At 40.0% G+C, this 24,219-nt stretch overlaps 1 protein-coding gene across 1 annotated transcript in view; it reads left to right on the top strand.

Moving 5' to 3' along the window:
- LOC140718532 (uncharacterized) overlaps positions 1 to 23,683 on the top strand; it is a 74,314-nt gene extending 50,631 nt beyond the window's left edge. The window contains exons 10-13 of the mRNA XM_073032495.1: positions 10,475 to 10,618; positions 12,252 to 12,345; positions 22,779 to 22,957; positions 23,493 to 23,683. Coding sequence (XP_072888596.1) covers positions 10,475 to 10,618; positions 12,252 to 12,345; positions 22,779 to 22,957; positions 23,493 to 23,683 — 608 coding nt within the window. The remainder of the gene's footprint in view (positions 1 to 10,474; positions 10,619 to 12,251; positions 12,346 to 22,778; positions 22,958 to 23,492) is intronic.
- Positions 23,684 to 24,219: the final 536 nt, after the last annotated feature.

Here is a 24,219-nt window from a genome sequence, read left to right as displayed (position 1 = left end):
CATCCTGTCTGAGGAGCATTGCATCGATAGTAACCTGTCGCTGAAACTGCTTCTCTGTCTCTGGATGGTGCTATGTAGAGGATGCCCAATACATCAGTGGTCCGCAACCACCAAGCTGCGGACCGGTTTCAGGCCACGAGGAAACGATATGATTTGGTGATATGAAACAATATGAGTCAGCTGCACCTTTCCTCATTCCATCACGCCCACTGTTGAACTTGAATGCACACGAGGTCATTACCCACACGAGGTCATCAGTCGGTCATTAACCTACAACTACTCGATGAGTAAAAAACAAATGTCGCTTGAGAGTTTCTTTGGAAGAGGTGGTAGGGGACATAAAAGGCCTAACGATAATAATAACTCAGACAGCTGAGGCCAAGACTACAAAAAAAAGAAAGCTTCCTTCAACAGGAAATACGATGAGTCGTACATAAAATATGGCTTTAATGTGACCGGTGACTCGCACGCTCCAAGCCCCTTGTGTGTGATATGTGGGGACAAGCTGTCTAATGAGGCAATGAAGCCCTCAAAACTGCTTCGGCACCTTGAGTCCAAGCACCCTGCACTTAAAGACAAACCCATTGAGTTTTTTAAGCAGAAGAAAACGTGAGCAAGCGGGACAGAGACAAGTGCTGAGAGCCACCCCCTCCACAAATGCTGCTGCTCTGAGAGCATCGTACTTTGTGGCTAGCCGTATCGCTAAGGCTAAGAAGCCTTTCACTGTTGGTGAAGAATTGAGTCTGCCTGCTGCCAAGGACATGTGCCGTGAACTGTTGGGAGAAGCTGCAGCTAACAAGATGGCACAGGTTTCTCTTTCAGCTACCACAGTTTCAAGGAGAATCGATAACATAGTGGAGGACATCGAAGCACAGTTATTGGAACGGCTTAATGAGTCACCATGGTATGCTATCCAGGTTGACGAGTCTACCGAAGTCAACAACAAGGCAGTACTGCTGGTTTATGTGCGATATATATCTCAAGACGATGTGCACGACGATACGTTGTGTGCACTGCCGCTGCCAACTAAGTTATCAATCACATCAAAGTAAAAGCCCTTAACTCATGTCTGTATGAGCAGCTGTGCGAGGAAATGGATGCAGAGCACAAACGCCTTCTCTTCTTCACTGAAAACAGGTGGCTATCAAGGGGGAGAGCCCTGGCCAGGGTTTTTGAGTTAAGAGAGCCGCTGCAGAGATTTCTTTCAGGAAAAAAATCACCACTGGCAGCACACTTCAGTGATGAGGAATGGATATAAAACTCACTTATCTGTGTGACATCTTCAACCTGCTCAATGAACTCAATTTGTCACTTCAGGGGAGAATGACAACTGTCTTCAAGTTGGCAGGTAAAGTGTCTGCTTTCAAAGCCAAACTGGAACTGTGGGGACGGCGAGAGGACAGGGGCATATTTGACATGTTCCCAACATTAGCTGGGATTTTGGGAGAGACTGAGGCTGCACCGTCCTTCTCACAGCTGGTGTGCGATCACCTATCTTTGCTGTCAACAGAATTCGAGTGTTACTTCCCAACCGCAAATGATCCAAGGTGTGCAAAGGAATGTGTCCGTGACCCATTTGTGAATGTCCCTGGTGAATCATCCATGTCAGCATGGGAAGAAGATCAACTCCTCGAGCTTGCAAATGACGGTGGGCTGAAAAGTATGTTTGACATAACATTTCTGCCAGCATTCTGGATCAAAGTCAAGGCTGAATATCCTGAGACAGCCACAAAAGCATTGAGAACGTTGCTTCCATTTCCAACATCATATCTCTGAGAAGTGGGGTTTTCTGCAATGAATGCAACAAAAACTAAATTGTGGAATAGACTGGACATAAGGAACCCTGTTCAAATATCGCTGTCTCCCATCACCCTTCGATGGGACCGTCTTGTTGCAGGGAAACAAGCCCAGGGCTCCCACTGATTCAGCGATATTGGTGTGTTGCAATGATTTTATATGTTTAAGTGAGGAAAATATGCGTTGTGTGTTTAATATCCAAACGTTACTTAAAACGTTATGATGCTATTGACTTATAAGTGACTTATAATTGACTTATCACTAAATTCATGCGAGGAAAATATGCGGTGTGTTTAATATTAAATTCATTAGATAAATCCTATTAGAAATGAAATTGAGTGTATTAGCTGTTTACAAGTGACTTATAATTGACTTATCACCTATATTCCAGTCGTGATTAACACTCTCCCCTCCCCCCCATCGGCCGGTCAGCAAGAGTATTGTCAATATTAAACCAGTCCATGTTGCAAGAAAGGCTGGTGGCCCTTGTATTAAACGGTATAATTTCAGAGAAATGATTAGTAAAACTTGGTTGTTCTCTCATTTTACACAACAATGAATTTCAACATCTCCAGTGGAATTACAACTGCTGTCATTTCGAATAGTTAACACTAGGAAAACAGTGGTACTAAGAAGTCAACATTCCAGTCCAAAGATTAGGAGTTAAACTTCTATATAGGAAAGAACGTTTCTCCTTTCCCAGGTGCCAAAACCTCTTTTTCATCAATAAAACAGGTCTTACGTCTTGCATGAAGCCATCTTGATATATTGACCAGTCACAGATGGCAGGAAGGCATAGCCTTGACATACATTTAGAGTCATAGAGTTGTACAGCACATGGTCTATGCTGGCCATCATGCCAATCAAGTCCCATTTACATGCATTAAATTCATATCCATACATACTTGTTCATTCAAATATATTCAGATTCCTCTTAAATGTTGTTACTGTTCCTGCCCCCACAACCACCTCCCTCATGCAAGTATACACATGCTCTTTAGTTTTAGATACTCTTACCAGAGAAAGGAGACACTGGCTATCTACCCTATCAACTATCGCTGATATGTATCATGGAATTTGTTGCTTTGCGGCAGAAGAATAGCGCATTGCATTAAAACAAATCCTATGCATTGAAATAAGAAATAAAAACAAAGTACTACAAAAAGAGAGCAAAAAAAGTAAGGTAGAGTTCATGAGTTCATAGACCACTCAGCAATTAGAGGTGAAGAAGCTGCTTCTAAAACATTGAGTGAAGCTCTTCAGGCTCCTGTACCTTCTTCCTGGTGGTAGTAATGAGAAGAGGGTATGTCCTGAGTGATAGGGATCCTTAAAGGTGGATACTGCCTTTTTTGAGGTACCGCCTTTTGAAGATATGTTTAATGCTGTGAAGGCTAGTGCCCATGATGGAATTGGCTGAGTTTACAACTCTCTGCAGCTTTTTTAAAATCTGTGCATTAGTGCCTCCATATATCTATATCATTCGGCTGTCAGCCTTCTTCGCTCCAAAGAAAACAGACCTAGCCTCTCCAATCTTACCTGATAACTTAAGCCTTCCCATCAAGGTCACACCCTTGTAAATGTTTCCTGTGCCATCTCCAGCATAATTATATTCTTCCTAGTGTCTGGTAACTAGAACTGCATTCAGTATTCCAAGTGCAGTCTGTCTACTATTTTGTACGACTGTAACACAGCATCTCAACTCTTGCACTTGAAGCCTCAGCTTTCTTCAGCACCCTGTTTATCTGTGTTCTCGTTTTCAAGAAACTGTGTACATGTATTCCCCCAGGTTTCTCTCTTCAACAGGATTCCTCAAAGCCCTACCATTCACTGTGTAAGCCTTGTTTCAACTTCACAAAGTCCACCACTTTCCAGTTGTCCAAGTTAAATTCCATCTGCTATCCCCTTCCCATCTTCCCAGTTGTTCTATGTCCTGTTGTAAACTTAGACGATCCCTCTTCAGTGTTCACCACCCGTCCCAATTTTGATATCGACTGCAAACTTACCAGAGGTGCAGCCTGCATTTTCATTCGTATCTTTAATATGCATGATACCCAGCAACAATCGCTTTCATGCCCCACTGCGCTCAGGCCTCTAATCTGGAAAACAATATTCCCCAGTCAGTTTTATATCTGTTTGGGTTCTTCACCCAAATCCTATATGTTCTGGCCTTCTGTACCGTCTTACCATACAGAACCTGATCAAAAGCTTTATTAAAGTCTTTGTAGGCGACATCTACCACTCTGTTCTTATCAATCCTCCTTGCTGCCTCTTCAAAGTACTCAATCTGATTCATGAGACATTTATAGAGAAACATAAACCCCATTCTGAAGCGTCTTTCAATGGAGTGCTCTTTTTAAAACTCAATTCCTACTTCACATGATCCATGTCCCTCCATTCATGAGCCTATTTAAGAACCTTTAAACACCTCTATGTTGACATGTAGGTCCTTTGAAGATAAAATTATAAAGTAATTGGGGAAAGTAAAAATAAATATTAAAATTATTTTGAACTCCATGGAGCATGTGGGGATCCTTCAATATCCAGGCAATCTTTCTCTTCTTTTTTTTCTTTCTTTAGATAAGGGTTAAGGGGGGGAGGGGGGAGGGTTAATATTATTTTTCTCACTATTTCATCATCACATTTATTCTTTGTAATTTTCTAAAATTTAATAAATAAATAAAAATATTTAAAAAATAATAAAAAAAACACCTCTATGTTCTTGCCTCCACCAGTACCCCGGTAGTACATTCCAGACACTCGCCACTTTCTGTGCTAAAAACCTACCCTGCACATCTCCTTTGAACTTTACTCCTCTCACCCTCTAACAGACATTTTGACCCTGGGAAAAGGATATCGGAAATTGTCTACTCAATCTATGCCTTTATTATTGTTTAAACTTATATTAGATTTCCCATCAATCTCTGTTACTCCAGAGAAAACATCTCAAGCTTGTCGCAGCTGTCTTTATAGCAGCTTCCCTCTAAGCCATGCAGCATCGGGTAAACAACTTCTTCACCTTCTCCAAATTCTTTGCATTCTTCCTATAATGGGGCAACCAGTATGGAATGCAATTGTCCAGATGCAATCTAACCACAGTATAGCATTGATGCCACAGCAGTGGAAATTGCAAACAGTTTCAAACTCCTGGGAGAGGCCATACTTCGCACAAACTATCGTGGTCTCTGAGCACGTTCTCCACAATCAGGAAAGTCACCAACTCCTCTACTTTCTGAGGAGGCTGAAGACAGCTGGACTTTGCACAGCCATACTGATATCATTCTATATACAGGTAGTCCCCGGGTTACGTACGAGTTCCGTTCCTGAGTCCGTCTTTAAGTCGGATTTGTACGGAAGTCGGACCAAGTACATCCGGTATTATTTAGCGTCAGTTAGTCAAATGTTTGTCTTAGTATATAGTATATATTTTACCTTTCTATGCATATAAAATACTTAAGAAATGTATGTATTCCAATAATTAAACCACTACGTTGCTCAGTAATAATTGTAGCTTTCATCGGGGCAGAGCCTTTCACATGCTCCATTATTCTCACTTTATCCGTTATCCTTTAACATTGTTCCGATCGTTGACCAACTGTAGCTTAACGCTTTTCTAATGACCGATGGCGTTTCACCTCTTTCCAAACACTATTATTTCCATTTTATTTTCAATCGCAATCGCTTCCCGTCAATAGAGCAGAAACACTGCAGGTGGCAGGTCCCGACCTGCGCCGGCTCCCAAAGTCCGCTGGGTCCTAATGACCACCGCACTGAGACAGGTTAAATAGGACAAGTGGGGTCTGTGCTGGGTTTGGGTATTTGATCCTCCACAATATTCCGTGTGGGAATTTAAACTGGAGGTGGCAGTGGTTTCTTTTACGAGGTCGAGTTGCGAGCCCAACATCAACCCGGCACAGATGGTACGGGAGTCACTGGATCGATAACCCGGCACGGGAGCGGTCTGTCACTAAATCGAACTCGGGAACTTCCATTCTCTAGCCCGGTGCTGATCTGACTGCGCCCCCAGCCGACCGGAACGGTGGGGGGGGGGGGGGGGCGGGGTCAGGGTGAATCTTACTGCACCACCAGCTGACCGGAATGGTTGGGGGGTGGGGTGGGGTCAGGGTGAATCTTACTAAGAAAAATTTAAGCTAAATACAAAGTTAAACACTCAACACTTTGTCAACGGAAACGACTTAAAATGGCGGACGACATCGCGATCTGGCTTAAAATGTCGGACGGTGTTCTCCTTCCTCGGTTCATAAGTATGAGTTGTCCGTAAGTCGGATGTTCGTAACTCGGGGACTACCTGTATGCGCAGTAGATAGATAGATAGATAGATACTTTATTCATCCCCATGGGGAAATTCAGTAGAGAGCATCGTGACAAACTGCATCACTGCATGGCATGGAAACAGCACTGTCGTGGACAGGAAGACTTTACAACAGGTAGTCAAAACTGCCCAATGCATCACTGGCACCAGTCTGTTCACCAACAAGGATATAAATACACAAAGGTGCAAGAAAAGGGCCAGTAACATGAAGGATCCCACCCACCCTACTCATGGACTGTTAGTCCCACTCCCATCAGGGAGGAGGCTACATAGCATCCACACCAGGACCAGCAGACTCAAAAAGCAGTAAGTTTGATCAACACCTCTACCCACTCACCTTCCCTCCACATCCCCAACTACCACTGCTTATCATTTTGTTATGTACAGACACTCCGGTTTAGACTATATGCCATATCTATGTGTCTCATAATTTGATAAACCTCTATCACATCTCCACTGAGTATTCAATATTCCAGGGAAAACAATCCCAAGTTTGTCCAACTTCTCCTTAAACAGTGCCTATAAAAAGTATTCAACTTCCCCCCCTCCCAGAAGTTTTCATATTTTATTATTTTTCAATACTGAATCTCAGTGGATTTAATTTGGCTTTTTTGACACTGATCAACAGAAAAAGACTGTTTACTGTCAAAATGAAAACCGATCTCTACAAAGTGATCTAAATTAATTACAAATATAAAACACAAAATAATTGATTGCATAAGTATTCACCCCCATTTAATATGACACACCAGATGGTCACTGGTGCTGCCAATTGGTTTTAGAAGTCACATAATTAGTTAAATAGAGACCTGTGTGCAGTCAAAGTGTTTCAATTGATTGTAGTAAAAACACACCTGTATCTGGAAGGTCCAGATGTTGGTGAGTCAGTATCCCGGCAAAAACTACACCATGAAGACACAAGAACACTCCATGCAACTTTGCAAAAAAGTTCTTGAAAAGCATAAGTCAGGGGATAGATACAAGAAAATTTCCAAGTCACCTAATATCCCTTGGAGTACAGTTAAGACAATCTATGGAATGGAAAGAATATGGCAGAGCTGTAAATCTGCCTAGAGCTGAGTGACTGTACAAGAAGGGGACTAGTGAGGGAGGCCACCAAGAGATGTGTGACTACCTTGGAGGAGTTACAAGCTTCAGTGGCTGAGATACGAGAGACTGCGCATTCAACAACTGTTGCCCAGGTTCTTCACCAATCGCAGCTTTATGGGAGAGTGGCAAAGAGAAAGCCATTGTTGGAAACAAAAGCTCACATGAAATCTCGGTTAGAGTTTGCCAGAAGACGTGGGAGACTTTGAAGTCAGCTAGAAGAAGGTTCTCTGGTCTGATGATACCAAAATTGAGCTTTTTGGCCATCAGACTAAATGCTATGTTTGGCGTAAGCCTAACACCGCACATAATCAAAAACAAACCCCCCTACTGTGAAGCATGGTGGTGGCTGCATCATGCAGTGGGAATGCTTCACTGCTGCGGCCCTGGAAGGCTTGTGAAAGTATAGGGTAAAATGAATGCAGCAAAATACAGGGAAATCCTGTAGGAAAAGCTGCTGCAGTCTGCAGGAGAACTGCAACTTAGGAGAAGAATTGTTTTCAGCAAGACAATGACCTGAAACATAAAGCCAAAGCTACACCGGAAAGGTGTAAAAAGAACAAATTTAATGTCCTGGAGTGGCCAAGTCAGAGTCCAGACCACAATCCAATTGAGAATTTGTGGCTGGTACTTCAAAAGAGCTGTTCACTCACAATCCTCATGCAATCTGACAGAGCTTGAGCAGTTTTGTAAAGAAGAATGGGGAAAAATGCAATGTCCAGATATGTAAAGCTGGAAGAGACCAATCCACACAGACTCAAGGCTGCAATTGCTGCCAAAGGAGTATCCACTAAATACTGACTTGAACGGGGTGAATACTTACGCAATTATTTTGTGCTTTATATTTGTAATTAATTTAGGTCACTTTGTAGAGATCTGTTTTCACTTTGACACAAAAGCGTCTTCTTCCATTGATCAGTGTAAAATAACCAAATTAAATCCACTGAGATTCAATGTTGTAAAAACATGAAAACTTCCAAGGGGGGTGAATACTTTTTATAGACACTGTAGATATGATTCTCCAATCCAGGCAGCATTGTGCTGAACCTCTTCTGGACCTTCTCCAAATCTTCCACATACTGCCTGTAATGTGGGATTCAGAATTCCACACTATATTCCAAATATGGCTTCACAAATGTTTTTTTATATGTGCAACATGACTTTATGACTGTTGTGCTCGATGCCTTAACTGATTAAGGCAAGCGTGCCATATGGCCTTCTTTACCATCCTATCTACCTGCGTGGTCATTTTCGGGGACCTGTGGACTTCCACCTCAATATCCATCTATTGGTAATTGCTCTTAAATATCCTGCCTTTTACTGCATACTTTCCCCCTTTCCATTGACGTACATTTTAGGGACAGCTTCTTCCCCTTGGCCATTAAATTTATGAATGGTTGATGAAGGCATGAATGCTACCTCACTGTTTTGTTTCTTGATATACTATTTATTTAGTTTTTGTATATTCTTATGGTAATTTATAGTATTTTTATGTATTGCACTGTACTATTGCCACAAGACAACATATTTCAAGACATGCCAATGTTACAAATATAATTCTGACCTCCCAAAGTGCAACGCCTGAGAATTGCTTGGATTAAACTCCATCTGCCATTTTTGTCCAGCTGATCTATATCTTATTGTATCCTTTAACAACCTACTTCACCATCCACAATTCCCCCATTTTTATGTCAGCCATTTAAATTGATTATAATGTGAAAGGAATGGACTTATACTGTTGCCTGAAAGCTGTGAAGGTGAGGATTGGATTCTCTTTTCAGATTTAACGGAGAATGATTGAGAAATTGACAAGAAAAAGGCAAGCAGAATACTAGACCAATACAGTCAGAAGCAGAAAATAACATAAAATGGCAAATGATAACCTGGTTCATGTGCATGCCTTTTTCTTACATGTTGACCGAACACACCACAGCAGTGTAAATACAGATGGTGAATAACGTCAATCTTTGTGATCCTTGAGACACGATATATTGGTGAATATGGAAGTGTTAGAGAAATTGATATTCTGTACCTGCTTTCAGAGAGGAAAACACAGAAAACTCCCAGTAATAGTGATGAATGTTGGTCTGGGGTGAATAGGGAGCTGAAATAGATTAATGAAACATAGCAGTGGAGAAATTAATGACACTGATAACCAACAAATCATTAGGATCTGATGACCTACATTCCACATTACTGTATTAAAGAGTTGTCTATAGATGTAGTGGGTGCACTGGTTGTCACAGAGACCAGGTAGCACAGAATGAGTCAATCAGGAAATGTTGGAACCTGTTAAAAGGAAATGGTAACAGGAAGGAGTAATAGGACGGGATTGACTCTCACGCAACAGATCAGCTCATTCTGAGGATCAGAATCAGGTTTATTATCACTGGCATACATCTTGAAATTTGTTGTTATGCGGCTGCTTAATATTTATAGCAATTCCTATTTCAATTTTCCAACATCTGCAATTTTTGCTTTTTGAGTGATTTGTTAAGTTTGCTACTGATACAAAGCAGGTTGCAGTGTGAGTTCATGGGAGAATATGGACAGGATAAGTGAATGGGTGACATATGGTAGATGGAATATTAAGTTCTTTATCCACTTTGACTAATAATGGCAGAATGGTGTGCTTGCAGAGCTCTAGTGGGATTGTACCTGGATGTTGTGTACACGTCTGGTGTCTTGGCCTAAAGATGGACATATTTTTGATAGAGGAGGACAAGAAGAATTCCTGGGATAAGGAATTGTCTCATAAGGAAAGATTAACCGGATCATATTATTGTAACGTCTACAACCCAACCTTTTTTATGCCATGGACCCCTATTATTAACTGAGGGGCCCATGGACGCTTGGTTGGGAAACCTTGTTCTGGAGTTTAGAAGAAGCATGAGAGATATCACACAACACTTTAAAAATTCTTAGTGGGATTAACAGGAATAACATTTTCCCTTGCTGGAATTATCTGGAACATGGGGTCAGAGTCTCAGAGTAAGAGCACAGCTACTTTGAGAGGCTCACCAGCTGTGTGTGTTTAAGACCAAGTGTGATATATTTTTAGATTTTCAGGGATATGAGCTAATTACAAGAGAGAGGTTTTGAGCTACAAGATCTTTTTGAATGGTGCACAGACACAAGGGATTTAGCAGCCAAATCCCGATTTAGTCTTCAGTCTAACTTCAGTCAGAAAGCAGTATACTTTAATTCATCGTGGATCTCATAAATGTTTCGTATTTACAGAGCTGGGACTTCAAACTAAAGAAAACTGTACTGCCACTCGCAATACGACATGTGAGCCCAGGGAAGGGTATTATTGCATTGACGGCTGTCAGATGGCCAGAAAGCACAAAGCATGCCCACCTGGTAAAGGAGTTAAAGAGAAAGGTAGGTTGATGGAGTGTCGTTACTAAGTGCTGTGCCCTGAGCAGGACAGGGGAAATTGAAATCACTGGCACCAACTGGAGTTTGCTCTGAGGATGGCTGCCTGAGGCCCCCTACTGGCAATGGCAGCTTGCTGTTAGTTCTTTGAGTGCAACTGGAATGGTCTTTGGATTTGTATTTTAAGAAGCTAGTTCATCCCACTTCCCATTTTACCCGCTATTGGCCAGTCTTGAGTTTTAGCCACCGAGCCTGAGGCCTCAGTCGATCAGAGTTGACCATGGATATTGTGTCCTAGCTGTCTAGGTATACAAGCCTGGGCAGTACAACATGGAGAGCAAGCTGTTGTCCATGTAGCAAGCTCCCCATCTCCATGCATCTGATGAATCTAAAGGAACGGCAGAGACTGATACAGTTTGGTACCAGCAGCATCACAGGAGTTGCCAGTCAGCATTGAACTTAATGTTGGACTGCCCTAAGTGCTCCAGCTCTGGATTTACTCCCGAGGCCTTCCCCATGAGTGGGTATGGTCACAAAGCAGTTGAAGCTTGAGATCAGAGTTTTCCTTCTTCTAGATGAGCTGCCAGTCTCGGCTGACTAGCCCCATCTGCTCTAAGCGACTGGATTTAAATTGCCTATAACCTGCCTTTGCACCTTCTGTTAGTAGAAACAGTTCTGCTAGTTTTAGTAACTAAATCACACATGAAGGCCAGGAGCTAGACTTGGTTTTCAGAGGCTTTTTGGTTCACACACCATTGGGAGCATTTAATAGGTAGTGGGAGTTTGTCCCCATTACCACCCCTGGCTATAACAACCTTAGGGAACCAACCTTCAGCCTCTATTGCCCATCTTATTGCATGACTGCGTGCTCCTGACCACAGAAAGTCTGAGGTTCTATTCCAGTTCTTCGTTAAACAGCTTGATGTAAGACCATAAGACATAAGAGGTAAGAGCAGAATTAGGCCATTTGGCCGAACGGGTCTGCTCCACTATTCCATCATGGTTGATTTATTATCCCATTCTCCTGCCTTCTCCCTGTAGCTTTCAATGCCCTTACTAAACAAAGACCTATTAAATATACCCAATGACTTGGCCTCCAGAGCCATCTGTGACAATGAATTCCATGGATTCTCCACCCTCTGGCTAAATAAATTCCTCCTCATCTCTGATATCATTAGTATTTTGGTAGTGCTTTATCTGATCTCTTCTCATGCTGCTATTCCAAAGTCTGAGCAAATTCTTCAGCTGACAGAGGCCCACACACTAATCCACCATGAGGAAAGGAATACACGATAATTTATTCCTCTCCTGTGCTGCTCGGAGTTGGGAGTATTATTTGTACAGTGGTGTGACCGAGAAGCATGGGTATTTTTCTAGACCTTAGTAATTGACTGACGGTATTTGTGGATGTTAAAACAGGTTCAAAAATTCTGTTCTTAAACACTGAGAACTACTGAGTGAAGTGGATTCTTTGATATTTTCAACATGCTGCAGGTGACAACTTCATAACAGTTGAAAGTGGAATTGCACATTTATTTAACTATTTGAAGAGAAGTGTGGAAAGAAGTAACAAGATCTCTCTGACACTGGTATTACAGCTTTATAAGTTACCCACAATAACATTGATTGTGTGTTTCAGGAACACCTTTCAAAGATACAGTGTGTGAGAAATGTCTTCACGGAACATTTTCAAGCGAAGCTTCAACAACTGAAGAATGTAAGAACTGGACAGTGTAAGTACCTCAGACTCCACGGTATCCATGTTCAGAAAGTACCACCTCTTGTTGATTTTTCTCAATACCTCCTTTCATTTTTGCCCCAAACCACCAGGGAAGAGGCGACACAGTGACCATGCCAGGACCACTAGACTCAAGAACAGTTACTTCCCCCAAGCTGTCAGTCTGATCAACACCTCTCCACATTAACCCAACCCACCACTCCCCACACTACTACATACACGTCACCCAGCATCACTTTATGTATATATAATCAGTCTGTGTGCTTTGTAGGATTGCTTTTATATTTATATTTATTGTGTTTTTATTTCTTTATTATGTTCTTTAAGAACGTAAGACGTAAGAGGAGAATTAGATAAATCGGTCCATCACGTCTGCTCTTCCAGTCAGTCATGGCTGATTTATTATTCCCTGCAACCCAATTCTCCCCAAGACATACCACATGACCATAAGGCATTGGGGCAGAATTTATGTCTTTTTTTTTCAAGCTACTTCGAATCTGGAGTAACAATCATTTTGTTCTCCTTTCACAAAAGAGAAAATCTACAGATGCTGGAACTCTAAGCAACACACAAAATGCTGGAGAAACTCAGCAGGCCAGGCAGCATCTATAGAAAAGAGTATACTCGATGTTTCAGGCCGAGACCCTTCAGCAGGACTGGAGAAACAAAGATCTCCTTCACATTTGTGCACTAAAGAGTGACAATAAGCCATTTTTATTTATTTACTGAAGTACAGCGTGGACTAGACCCTTCTGGCCCTTTGAGCTGCGCTGCCCAACAGTTTCCTATTTAATCCCAGCCTAATCACGGGACAACTTGTAATGACCAATGAACCTACCAACCGATACATCTTTGGACTGTGGGAAGAAACCAGAGCACTCGGAGGAAACCTCCGCAGTCACGGGAAGATTGTACAAACTCCTAACTGTTAGCTCAGGGATTGATCCCAAATTACCCCAACCCCAATCATGAATCTTTCACAATCTGCCTTTCAGAAACAATCAATCATTTGCACTAATGTACTGTTAACAAGTTAGAACCTGGTTGAAAACACTCTTCTATGTTTCTCACTTCTTTAATTAGAGGGAACTAAAGAAACTGCCTGGCCCATTGATGTACATTTGAAAAGTATTTCACTCCTTTTGCCTTGTCCTGGGTGGGAGACCTTTCAGTGAATTGTCTCATTGTCTGGATCTTCCTTTCTGTATCCCAAATGTAAGTCTCTCATTTCAAGAATAACTGGGAGCTTTTGCACTTAGGCAGCAACTCCCAGATGAAAAAAATTAGCAGACTCATTTGGAGAGTGTGGAGTTCCTTACAGGTCTGCAAAAGATGAGAAGTACTTTTCTTCATCCTTAAGTAGCCACACTACAGAAACAATGCTGATCTGTCTTTGTACTAATTGTGTTCTTTCCAGTAAAACCTGTGGGTAACGTGTTTAATTGATGTTTTAGAACATAGAATAGTACAGCACATTACAGGCCCTTCAGTTTTTTTATTGTGAATTTGGTGTCTCTGATGCTCCGTGCCTGTGATGCTATTGCGAGTAAGTTTTACATTGTACTTGTCATAGACACTCAGTGGCCACTTTATTCCAGTACCTCTTGTGCCTAATGACGACACCACTGAGTGTATGGTCGTGGTTTTCTGCGCCTCTATCCCATCTACTTCAAGGTTGGATGTGTTGATTATTCAGCGATGCTCCCCTGCACATCACTGTAGTAAAACATGGTTAATTGAGTTTCTGTCAGCGTGAACCAGTCTGGCCTTTCTCCTCTGATCTCTCTCACAAGATGTTTTTTACCCACAGAACTGCCACTCAGGTGATTTTTTTTTGTTTCTCACACTGTTCTCTGTAAACTCTAGAGACTGATTTGCCTAAAAATCCCAAGAGATTGACAATTTCTAAGATGCTCAAATCACCCCGCCTGATACCAACAATCACTCCATGGTGAAAGTCACTTGGGTGACATTTCTTCATCGTTCTTCCCCATTCTGAGGTTTGGTCTGAACGGCAACTGAACCTCTTGACTTTGCATGCTTTTAGGCGTTCAGTTGCTGCCATATGATTGTATATATAACAGCATAATATATTACCTATTTGATTTTGACATTATATACTTTGTTTTTACTATTGCTGTTTATATGTCTTTTATGTTATCTGTTTGTTAAACTCCTCTTTCGATTTGTATATTCTTTATTTGAAAATCAATAAAAAAGTTTGAAAATTGAAATGAAATGAAAGTGTGCTGACGGGCTGAATTCCAGCCTGGTATGAGAACACCAATGCCGTTGAGTGGAAAATCCTACAAAAGGTAGTGGATTCAGCCCAGTACATCACAAGTAAAACCATCCCAAGCGTTCAGCACATCCACATGAATCGTCGTCACAGGAAAGCAGCATCTATCATCAAAGATCCTCACCACCCAGGCCATTCTCTTTTCTCGCTGCTGTAGGTGTACAGATGTAGTTGAAAGTTCAAAGTAAAATTTATTATCAGGGTACATATATGTCACCACATACAACCCCAAAATTCTTTTGTGGACATACTGAGCAAATCTACAGACTGTAACTGTAACTAACTGTGAACATCAGGAACTGTAATCTGCCACTGTAGATATAAATAAATACCAATAAATAATGAGCATGACGTAACAAGATAAGAGTCCTTAACTGAGTGTAACTATCCTCTTCTGTCCAAGAGCCTGATGGTTGAGGGGTAGTAACTGTTCTTGAACCTGGTGGTGTGAGCCCTGAGGCTCTTGTACCTTCTACCTGATGGCAGCAGCGAGAAAAGAGAATGGCCTGGGTGGTGAGGATCTTTGATGATAGATGCTGCTTTCCTGTGACGACGATTCATGTGGATGTGCTGAATGGTTGGGATGGTTTTACTTGTGATGTACTGGGCTGAATCCACTACCTTTGGTAGGATTTTCCACTCAACGGCATTGGTGCTCTCATACCAGGCTGGAATTCAGCCAGTCAGCACACTTTCATTTCATTTCATTTTTCAATCTTTTTTATTGACTTTCAAATAAAGAATATACAAATCGAAAGAGGAGTTTAACAAGCAGATAACATAAAAGACATATAAACAGCAATAGTAAAAACAGAAAGTATATAATGTCCAAATCAAATAGGTAATATATTATGCTGTTATATACACAATGGTCAAAAAGAAACTACAACTCCTCATAGCAATCGTAAAAAAAGATTGGAAATTTTATTGATAAAGAAAGAAAAACCCCACTAACTAAACTGAAACAAAAAAAAGAGAAAGAAAAAGAAAGATTGGGCAGTCCAATTGAGGATAAACTTTAAAAAGAGAGAAAAAAAAACACATCCTTCCAGTCATCTCCGAACCTTCATGGATAAGGATTTTCTCCAGAGAATAAAGAAAAATAAATAAATAAATAAATATAAACTAAATCATTGAAAATATTGAATAAAGGGTCACCAGACTTGTTCAAAATCAAAGGATGTATCAAATTTCTTCTAACTTTCTCCAAACTTAGACATGACATAATGGAGGAGAGCCAATAAAAAACAGTAGGCAGATTAGATTCTTTCCAGTGTAGCAAAATAGCTCTCCTAGCCAGTAAAGTTGAAAAAGCTATCACATGTTGGGCGGAAGCAGACACTTTGCTTGCTTCCTCTGGAATAATCCCAAAAATTGCTGTAAGTGGATTAGGTTGAACATCCATATCTATAACTTTAGATAATATTCCGAACACATCCCTCCAAAAATTATTTAAACTTACACATGACCAAAACATATGGGTTAGAGTAGCCACTTCTGCGTTACATCTGTAACAAATAGGGCATATATTAGGAAAAATATGCACCAATTTATCTTTGGACATATGGGCCCTGTGGACTATCTTAAACTGAATTAAAATATGGCATGTGCAGATGAATTATTGACTAAATAATAAATTTTACTCCATTGGTTATCTGAGAGTGAATGTTGAAGTTCTACTTCCCAGGTGCGTTGAACCCTATCATTAGGCGACATACGAGCATTCATTAACTGTTTATAAATGATAGCTATTAATTGTTTTTGAAAAGGTTTAAACTGAAAAATAACATAAGCCAAATTTAAAGAGCAGGCCAAGGGGTAATTTGGTAAAAAATCACGTAAAAAATTCCTAACCTGTAAATACCTGAAAAAAATGTGTATTAGAGATATCATATTTATCCATTAACTGTGAAAAAGACATTAAAGAGTCTTGTAAAAACAAATCTAAAAAAGGTTTTATTCCCTTAATTTTCCATGTTAGAAAAGCCTTATCCAAAGTTGATGGCTTAAAAAAGAAATTAGAATAAATATTACTAAAAGTAAAAAATCATTTAATCAAAAAATCTACGAAATTGAAACCAATTTTTAAAGTATGTTTAACAATTGGGTTAAGAGCTTGTCTACCTATTCTGGAGAGCGAAAACGGAAGAGGAGCTCCTAATAAAGAAGCTAACGAAAACCCCACTACTGAATTTGGTCGTCTATATCATAAATCCAAACAGTAATATAACGAATATTAATTGCCCAATAATAAAATCTAAAGGTTGGTAAAGCCAGTCCTCCATCTTTTTTTGATTTTTGCAATAAAAGTTTATTCACTCTAGAACTTTTATTATTCCAAACATAAGACAAAATCAGAGAATCTATTTTATCAAAAAATGTTTTTGGGACAAAAGTGGGAACTGCTTGAAATATATATAAAAGTTCCGGTAGAATAACCATTTTTATAGCATTTATTCGACCTATCAATGACATTGACATAGGTGACCATTTGGAAAGCGCCTGTTGAGTATATTCAACTAAAGGGAAGAAATTATACCTATATAGGTCTTTAAAATTTTTTGTAATTTTGATACCAAGGTAAGTAAAATGGTTTTTGGCAATATTAAAAGGTATTTGATCATAATAATCAAAATAATTATTAATAGGAAATAATTCACTTTTATGTAAATTAGGTTTGTATCCAGAAAAAGTACCAAATTCCATAAATATAGATAACATAGAAGGAATAGATTTCTTAGGATTTGAAATGTAAACTAATAAATCATCCACGTATAACGAAACTTTATGTAATTTATCCCCTCTCCTAATACCCTGCACAGAATTAGAATCCCTAAGAGCAATAGCAAGTGGTTCTAAAGCCAAATTAAATAATAAAGGGCTAAGGGGACAACCCTGACGGGTACCTCTATATAATCTAAAGTAAGGAGACTTTTGGTTATTAGTTAGAACCGCAGCTACCGGGGCATGATAAATCAATTTAATCCAGGAAATAAATCCTGGACCAAAATTAAACCTCTTCAAAACCTGAAATAGATAAAGCCACTCCACCCTATCAAAGGCTTTCTCTGCATCCAAAGATACAATACATTCAGATTCTTTGGCTGAGGGGGAATAAATGATATTTAATAATCTTCGAATATTAAAATGTGAGTACCTATTTTTAATAAATCCTGATTGATCGTTTGAGATAACATTAGGCAAGGTACTCTCAAGCCTATTTGCTAGAATCTTAGAGAGGATTTTAAAATCTACATTCAGTAAAGAAATAGGTCTATAGGATACACATTCCAGTGGGTCTTTTCCTTTTTTTGGAATCAATGAAATTAGTGCCTCATAAAAAGTTTTAGGAAGGTTCCCAGAGGATGTAGAATCAGTGAACATTTGAAGAAGATGTGGTATAAGCATTTCATAAAAGGTCTTATAAAATTCTACCGTATAACCATCAGGTCCTGGAGCTTTACCTAAATGCATAGAGGATATAGCCTTGGCTATCTCCTCTTGTTTCATAGGTGCATCTAACATATCAGCATCTTGAATCGAAATTTGAGGTATGTTTAACCTTTGCAAAAATCTATTCATAGTGATATTACTATCAGAGAATTCAGATTTATAAAGATTAGAATAAAAGTCCATAAATATCTTATTAATTTCATAAGGATCTAAAGTTTCTGTTCTATCTGGTCAGCGAATTTTTAAAATCTGTCTTCTGACCATCCCAGCCTTTAACTGACCCGCTAAAAGTTTAGCAGATTTTTCCCCATTTATATAAAATAAACTTTTAGATTTAAAAATTTGCTGTTCAATGGGAAAGGTCAGAAGTAAATCATACTGTGATTGAAGTTCGACCCTTTCTTTATATAGGTCTTCAGTAGGTTTAACTGAATACGCTTTATCTATCTGTTTAAGTTTATTAGTAAGCACTGACAATTCCGCTTTAGTTTTCTTTCTCAAGGCTGCTGAATATGAGATTATCTGTCCCCTAAGAAAAGATTTCAAGGTGTCCCATATAACCAGATTTGACATTCCTTCAGTTGTATTAAATTCAAAAAATATAGAAATTTGCTCCTTAATAAAATTAACAAAAGCTGGATCCCGTAACAATACGGGGTTCAATCTCCACTGTGAGATTTTCAAAAATCTATCCGGAAGCTTAAGATTTAACTTTAAAGGCACGTGATCTGAAAGCGCAATGATGTCATACGCACATTCAACAACGGAATTTAACAGACGTGTATCTAAAAAAAAGTAATTCGAGAATATTTGTGATGGACGTGTGAGAAAAGAGAAATCTTTATCATTAGGGTGTTTACATCTCCAAATATCGACAAGGCCATATTCTAATAAAAAAGAGTTAATACAAGCTGCCGCTTTATTAGGAAGCGACGGATTGGTTGATGACCTGTCAATCGCCGGATTTAAGCAGCAATTAAAGTCACCACCCATGATCAGCTTATATTCATTGAGATTTGGTAACTCTGAAAAAAGTTTCTTAAAAAAAATCAGAATTATCTACATTAGGTGCGTATATACACACACCAGAGCCACCTTTTGCTCGCATAATAAACCAGTAACAATTAAATATCTTCCAATCAAATCAGTAGTAGTATTAAGGTGTACAAAAGGGATTTTGGGACTAAGAAATATAGAAACGCATCTTGTTTTACTATCCGACAGCAAGTGAAATAAAGGCTCTTCCAAATGCGGAAAAATCTATCCTCATCCTGTTTTCATATATGATTTTCTTGCGCAAAAATAATACCAGCATTAAGTGTTTTTAATTTCTTAAAAATCTTTTTACGCTCAATGAGGTGATTGGCACCATTCCAATTCCAAGATATTACATTAATTTTATTAACATCCATGTTTAAAATTGAGTTTAATATTATATAAAAGAAATGTTACGCAAGTACAGATTAAACCAAAAGGCGCGGGTACAACCAGAAGGAGTGACGCATTTATGAAAGAGAAATCCATCAAAAGAACTGCCCAATCAGAAAAGACCCTATTCTAATAGACCCTCCCCCCTCCCCCCACCCATCAGATAGAAATGAAGGAACTGATAGGCTGGTCCCATGCTAACTAATAACCTTTGACCCTGTTCTCCATCTTGCAGCTCCATATATAAAAAAAGCAAAAATCCCACAGAAAATAGCCATAATAAAAGGCACAAACAGAATTCAACTACTATAATGTTGTGTCTAACAGTAATAAAAACATAATCAACAATGGCCATCTTAGAATCAGCTAAAGTAGCTTAAACACATATTCAAAAGAAGGAATAAATCCAAGCAAATAATGTTACACAACAGGTCCTACACGGACCACTAAAGTACAATACTATAAAGGTTCCCTACAAAACAGTTATATATGTACTAATTATTAATAAGGTAAAAAAAATTAAATCAACCACGTCCCATACCAAAGAATGATAAGATATAGCATGTACTTAACGCAAAAGCTCCATAAGCGACTCATACAGCAGATACTTCAAAATTGTCTATTGAATAATCGGTGTAACCTTAATATTTTATTCAGTAGGCTTAACTTTAAGGTTTTTAATATACTCCTATCCCTCCTGAGGAGAGTAGATTCTCAATGATTGAGATTTTTCAGGAAAAATTATCAGCTTTGCTGGAAAGCGAAGGGAGGGATTTAAATCTAATTTATACATTTCACTCATAACTTCTCGATATTTCGTTCTTTCAGCAAAGATTTCAGGAGGATAATCTTCAACTATACGAATCTGTGTTGAATTAAAGAATAATTTCCATTTCTTTCTGACTTCTCGAAGAATAGCTTCTTTAGTTGTATAATAATGCAAAGAAAGTACAACTGCTCGAGGACGTAATTCGGCTGAACGCCGAGAGAATGGAATTCTGTGAGCTCTGTCGATTAAGGGGCTAGCTTTGAGGGTCTCATTGAAAAGTGAGTACAGCATATCTGAAAAGAATTTTAACAGATCGCCAGCTTCAGTATTTTCAGGCAGTCCCAGAATACGCAGATTCCTCCGACGCCCTCTACTATCTAAACCATTCTTTTCTTCGTTTTAGATAGTTCCGAGGTAATTTCATTGATTTTCTTTTCCATCAAAGATACCTTCATTCCTTGATCTTTAATAGTTTGCTTGAATAAATCATGCTCACTCTCGATTCGGTTTGTAGTCTGCTGAAGTGTTTGAAGTTGAGAGCAAGTTTTTCGGAGAGTCTTGAATCGTAGAAATAGCTTTTTCGAGCTTCCTGTTTGAACCGGTCAGCTTATCAATTTTAATATTAAGTGATCCGAATTCCGACTTCATGTCTTGTATTGAAGAAAATATTCCTGCTAGTGTAACAGATTCCTCCATTTTCTTGGTTTGTTCCATTTGTTCCATTTCAGGGAAAGTCTTGCCGCTTCTCAATTCAACACCAGAACGACTTTTTTCGGCCATTGTAATTAAGTCGTAAATCCTTCAGTAGAAATAATAAATCCTTCAGTAGAAGTAGTAAGTCATCAAAACTAAAAGGGATCTGTTAGTGGGATATAAAATATATTAAAAGAGAGAGAGCCACTAGGAATGTGACCTACTCCATATGCTGCAAAATGGAGAATCCCCAGCACACTTTCCACCACACATAAGTTCACCAAGGTTTTTGATGACACGCTGAAACTCTGCAGATTCCTGAGGAAGAAGAGGCTCTGTCATGCTTTCTTTGCAGTTGTATTTATATGAAGGTGTACCTAATAAAGTAGCCACTGAGTGTACGTATGTTTCAGTTCAGGTGATGCATTTCCACTTCCGGTATTTCAAAAAAAAACCTAAAAATGAAAACATAGTTAAATCGTACATTCTCTGCATAACTCAAGTATAATCATAGTTTATGTATAACTTTGTAAACTGAATTACAAAAAATCCTTAAGTATATTTTTGCAAACATAATCTACAGCAAAAAAATGTGTTGAATTGTTGAGCAACACACAAAATGTGGGAGGAACTCAGCAGATCAAGCAGCATCTATGAAGGGGAATAAACAGTCGATATTTCAGGAAGGAGATCCTTCATCTGGACTAGAAAGGACTGGGGCAGAAGTCAGAATACAAAGGTGAGAGGGGGGAGTATGATGAAAGAAGCTGGGGGATGATAGGTGGAAGAAGTAAAGGGCTGAAGGAGAAGGAATCTAATAGGAGAGGACAGTGGATCATTGAAGAAAGTGAAAGCGTAGGGAACCACCTTCCCCCTCGCCTGATCTCAACTATCATTTGCTAACATGTACTCCTGCCCTCCCCAACCTTCTTCTTTTGGCTTCTGCACACTTCACTTGCAGTCTGGATGAAGGGTCTGGGCCCAAAATATCAACTGTTTATTCCCTGCCTGACGCACTGAGTTCCTGCAGCATTTTGCTGAATATTTTCAACATCTGCAGATTCATGTGCATGTGCAGATTCATAGTATCTATCGGCCGACAAAAGTTTGTTTCAGTAGATCACAGCGAGGTAGCTGCTCTGCTACTTATGAAACGCTGAGCCCGAATGAGGCTGTCTGCAAATATTTTAGCACTGGGTTCCCCAGGAACATTCGGTGTGCTAAACAGGTTTAGAGGCAGTGCTCCAGGCCAGTAGCGACGGCACTTCCCGCCGGCCGCCCGAGGCCAACCAGTGATCCCCGGCATGAGTGTATCACTGTGTTTAGGCGACTGATGACCTTGAGTGCGGTCAAGTTCAACAGTGGGCTGACAGGGAATGAGGAAAGCTGCAGCTGACTCATATTGTTTCCTCCCGGCCCAGCGGTTGGGGATCACTGAATTACACAGTGTAGTGCTGGGGGTGGGGGGGGGGGGGAGAGGTTACACGCATACGCACTGGGCAGAAAGAATTGAACTAAACCCCTGCAACCTGGAAACAATCTCTCAACAGTATTTATATATTTATTTTTCTTTGTTTTCTCGGGATCTACTGGGAAAGTCTCAAAGATTGACTAGTCGATCGCGATCGATGGGTTGGTGACCACTACTGTAGATCATTGGCTGTTGAAATTTTTTCTGATTGACTGGGATTTCAATAACAGATAATCGTAACATTTATTGTAATTAAACTTAGAGCAACTATTGCAGGTGCTTGTATGGATACATGTTTTTTTATGTCTTACCCAGATGTGAAATGGCCAAATTGAAACAGGTTGAACCAGGGAGCGCTGAAGCTGACGTGAAATGTGAAAAAGTGTCCGCGTTCAACTGGAAAGTTTTTGTTTCCGTTGTGGTCGTTATTTTGCTTGTAATTCTTGGTGGTATCGTGGCATATGTTTTGTGGAACAAAAACAGACCTGAAACAGGTATGTGAATGAGCTACTGTGTGCATAGAACATAGAATATTACAGCACAGTACAGGCCCTTCAGCCCATGATGTGTCGACCTTTTAACCTACTCTAAGGTCAATCTAACTCTTCCCTTCTACATAGCTCTTGTTTTTTTTCAGATTCTGATTCCGATTTACTTCTCTATTTATCACGTGTACATTGAAACATACAATGAAATACATATTTGCGTTAACAACTGACACACCCAAGGGTGTGCTGGGGGCAGCTTGCAAGTGTCAGACACATTCCAAGGCCAGTACAGCTTGCCCACCACGATCAGCACAACAGCAACATAACACTCTACAGAGCAACACAAGCAGAAACAACTACCGAACAAAATAAGACAACAACAGCCAAACAAGCTGCTTTCCAAGCCTCCCACTCGTAATACAAACAGGCCTCCAACCCTGAGACAGGTCAGCTCCTGGACTGCAGATCTTGGTTTGGCTCTGGTCTCTCAAACACACAGATATCAGACTCCCAATCTCCAATCTCTGGCTCAAACTCCCAGACTTGCAGACATCAGGCCTCAACCTTCAGTCTCTGGCCAGGACTCACTGTCTGCTTGCTGACCTCTGGACTTCGATCTTCAGCTTCAGCCTCCAGACCACTGACCTCTTGATATCAACCCCAGGACTTGATAATCACAAGTTTGACCTTTGGGCCTCAACGGACCCAATTTCCGTGATTGTTGACTTTTGATCACAGACGTTCGGAGGTGGAGGTGGGGGGGGAGAATGGTGAAGGGTTCACTAGCCCTCATAACTCCCTGCCCATACATGCTTCCAACTTGAAATCTAGCAACTTGGGTATTAGTACCTGTCGAACCTGATCTGACCCAACCTCTGGATCACTGACTTTTGACCATAGAGCATTCCAACCTAAACTCGGAAAACCGGCTCATGCCCCTGACTCTTCATTCTCCCTCATCCCTACTGAACCTCTAAATCCTGACGCTATCTCCAAGCTATCTACAAACCCATCCTCTGCTGAAATCCTCAGTCACCTCTTTGCTACTTAAACAACTGTCTGTTCCACCGCCCTACTTGCTGATTACCAGTAGCTCCTGCTACAAGTGCTCTTCAGCTTTTAAATATTAGTACAGTATTCATTTTCCAAGTCCTTCCTTGGCCTTGGACAACTGCTATTCCTTCCCTTCAACCTTATACAATCTTGCAATCTCAAAATTCCTGATCATCTCTGAACTTAGCATCCACCAGTCCTCTAATCTCTGGAAT

Source organism: Hemitrygon akajei, chromosome 29, assembly GCF_048418815.1.
Source record: "Hemitrygon akajei chromosome 29, sHemAka1.3, whole genome shotgun sequence".
Lineage (NCBI taxonomy): Eukaryota > Metazoa > Chordata > Chondrichthyes > Myliobatiformes > Dasyatidae > Hemitrygon > Hemitrygon akajei.
Note: the sequence above shows the minus strand (reverse complement) of the source record. Positions and strands in the feature narration are given on the sequence as shown.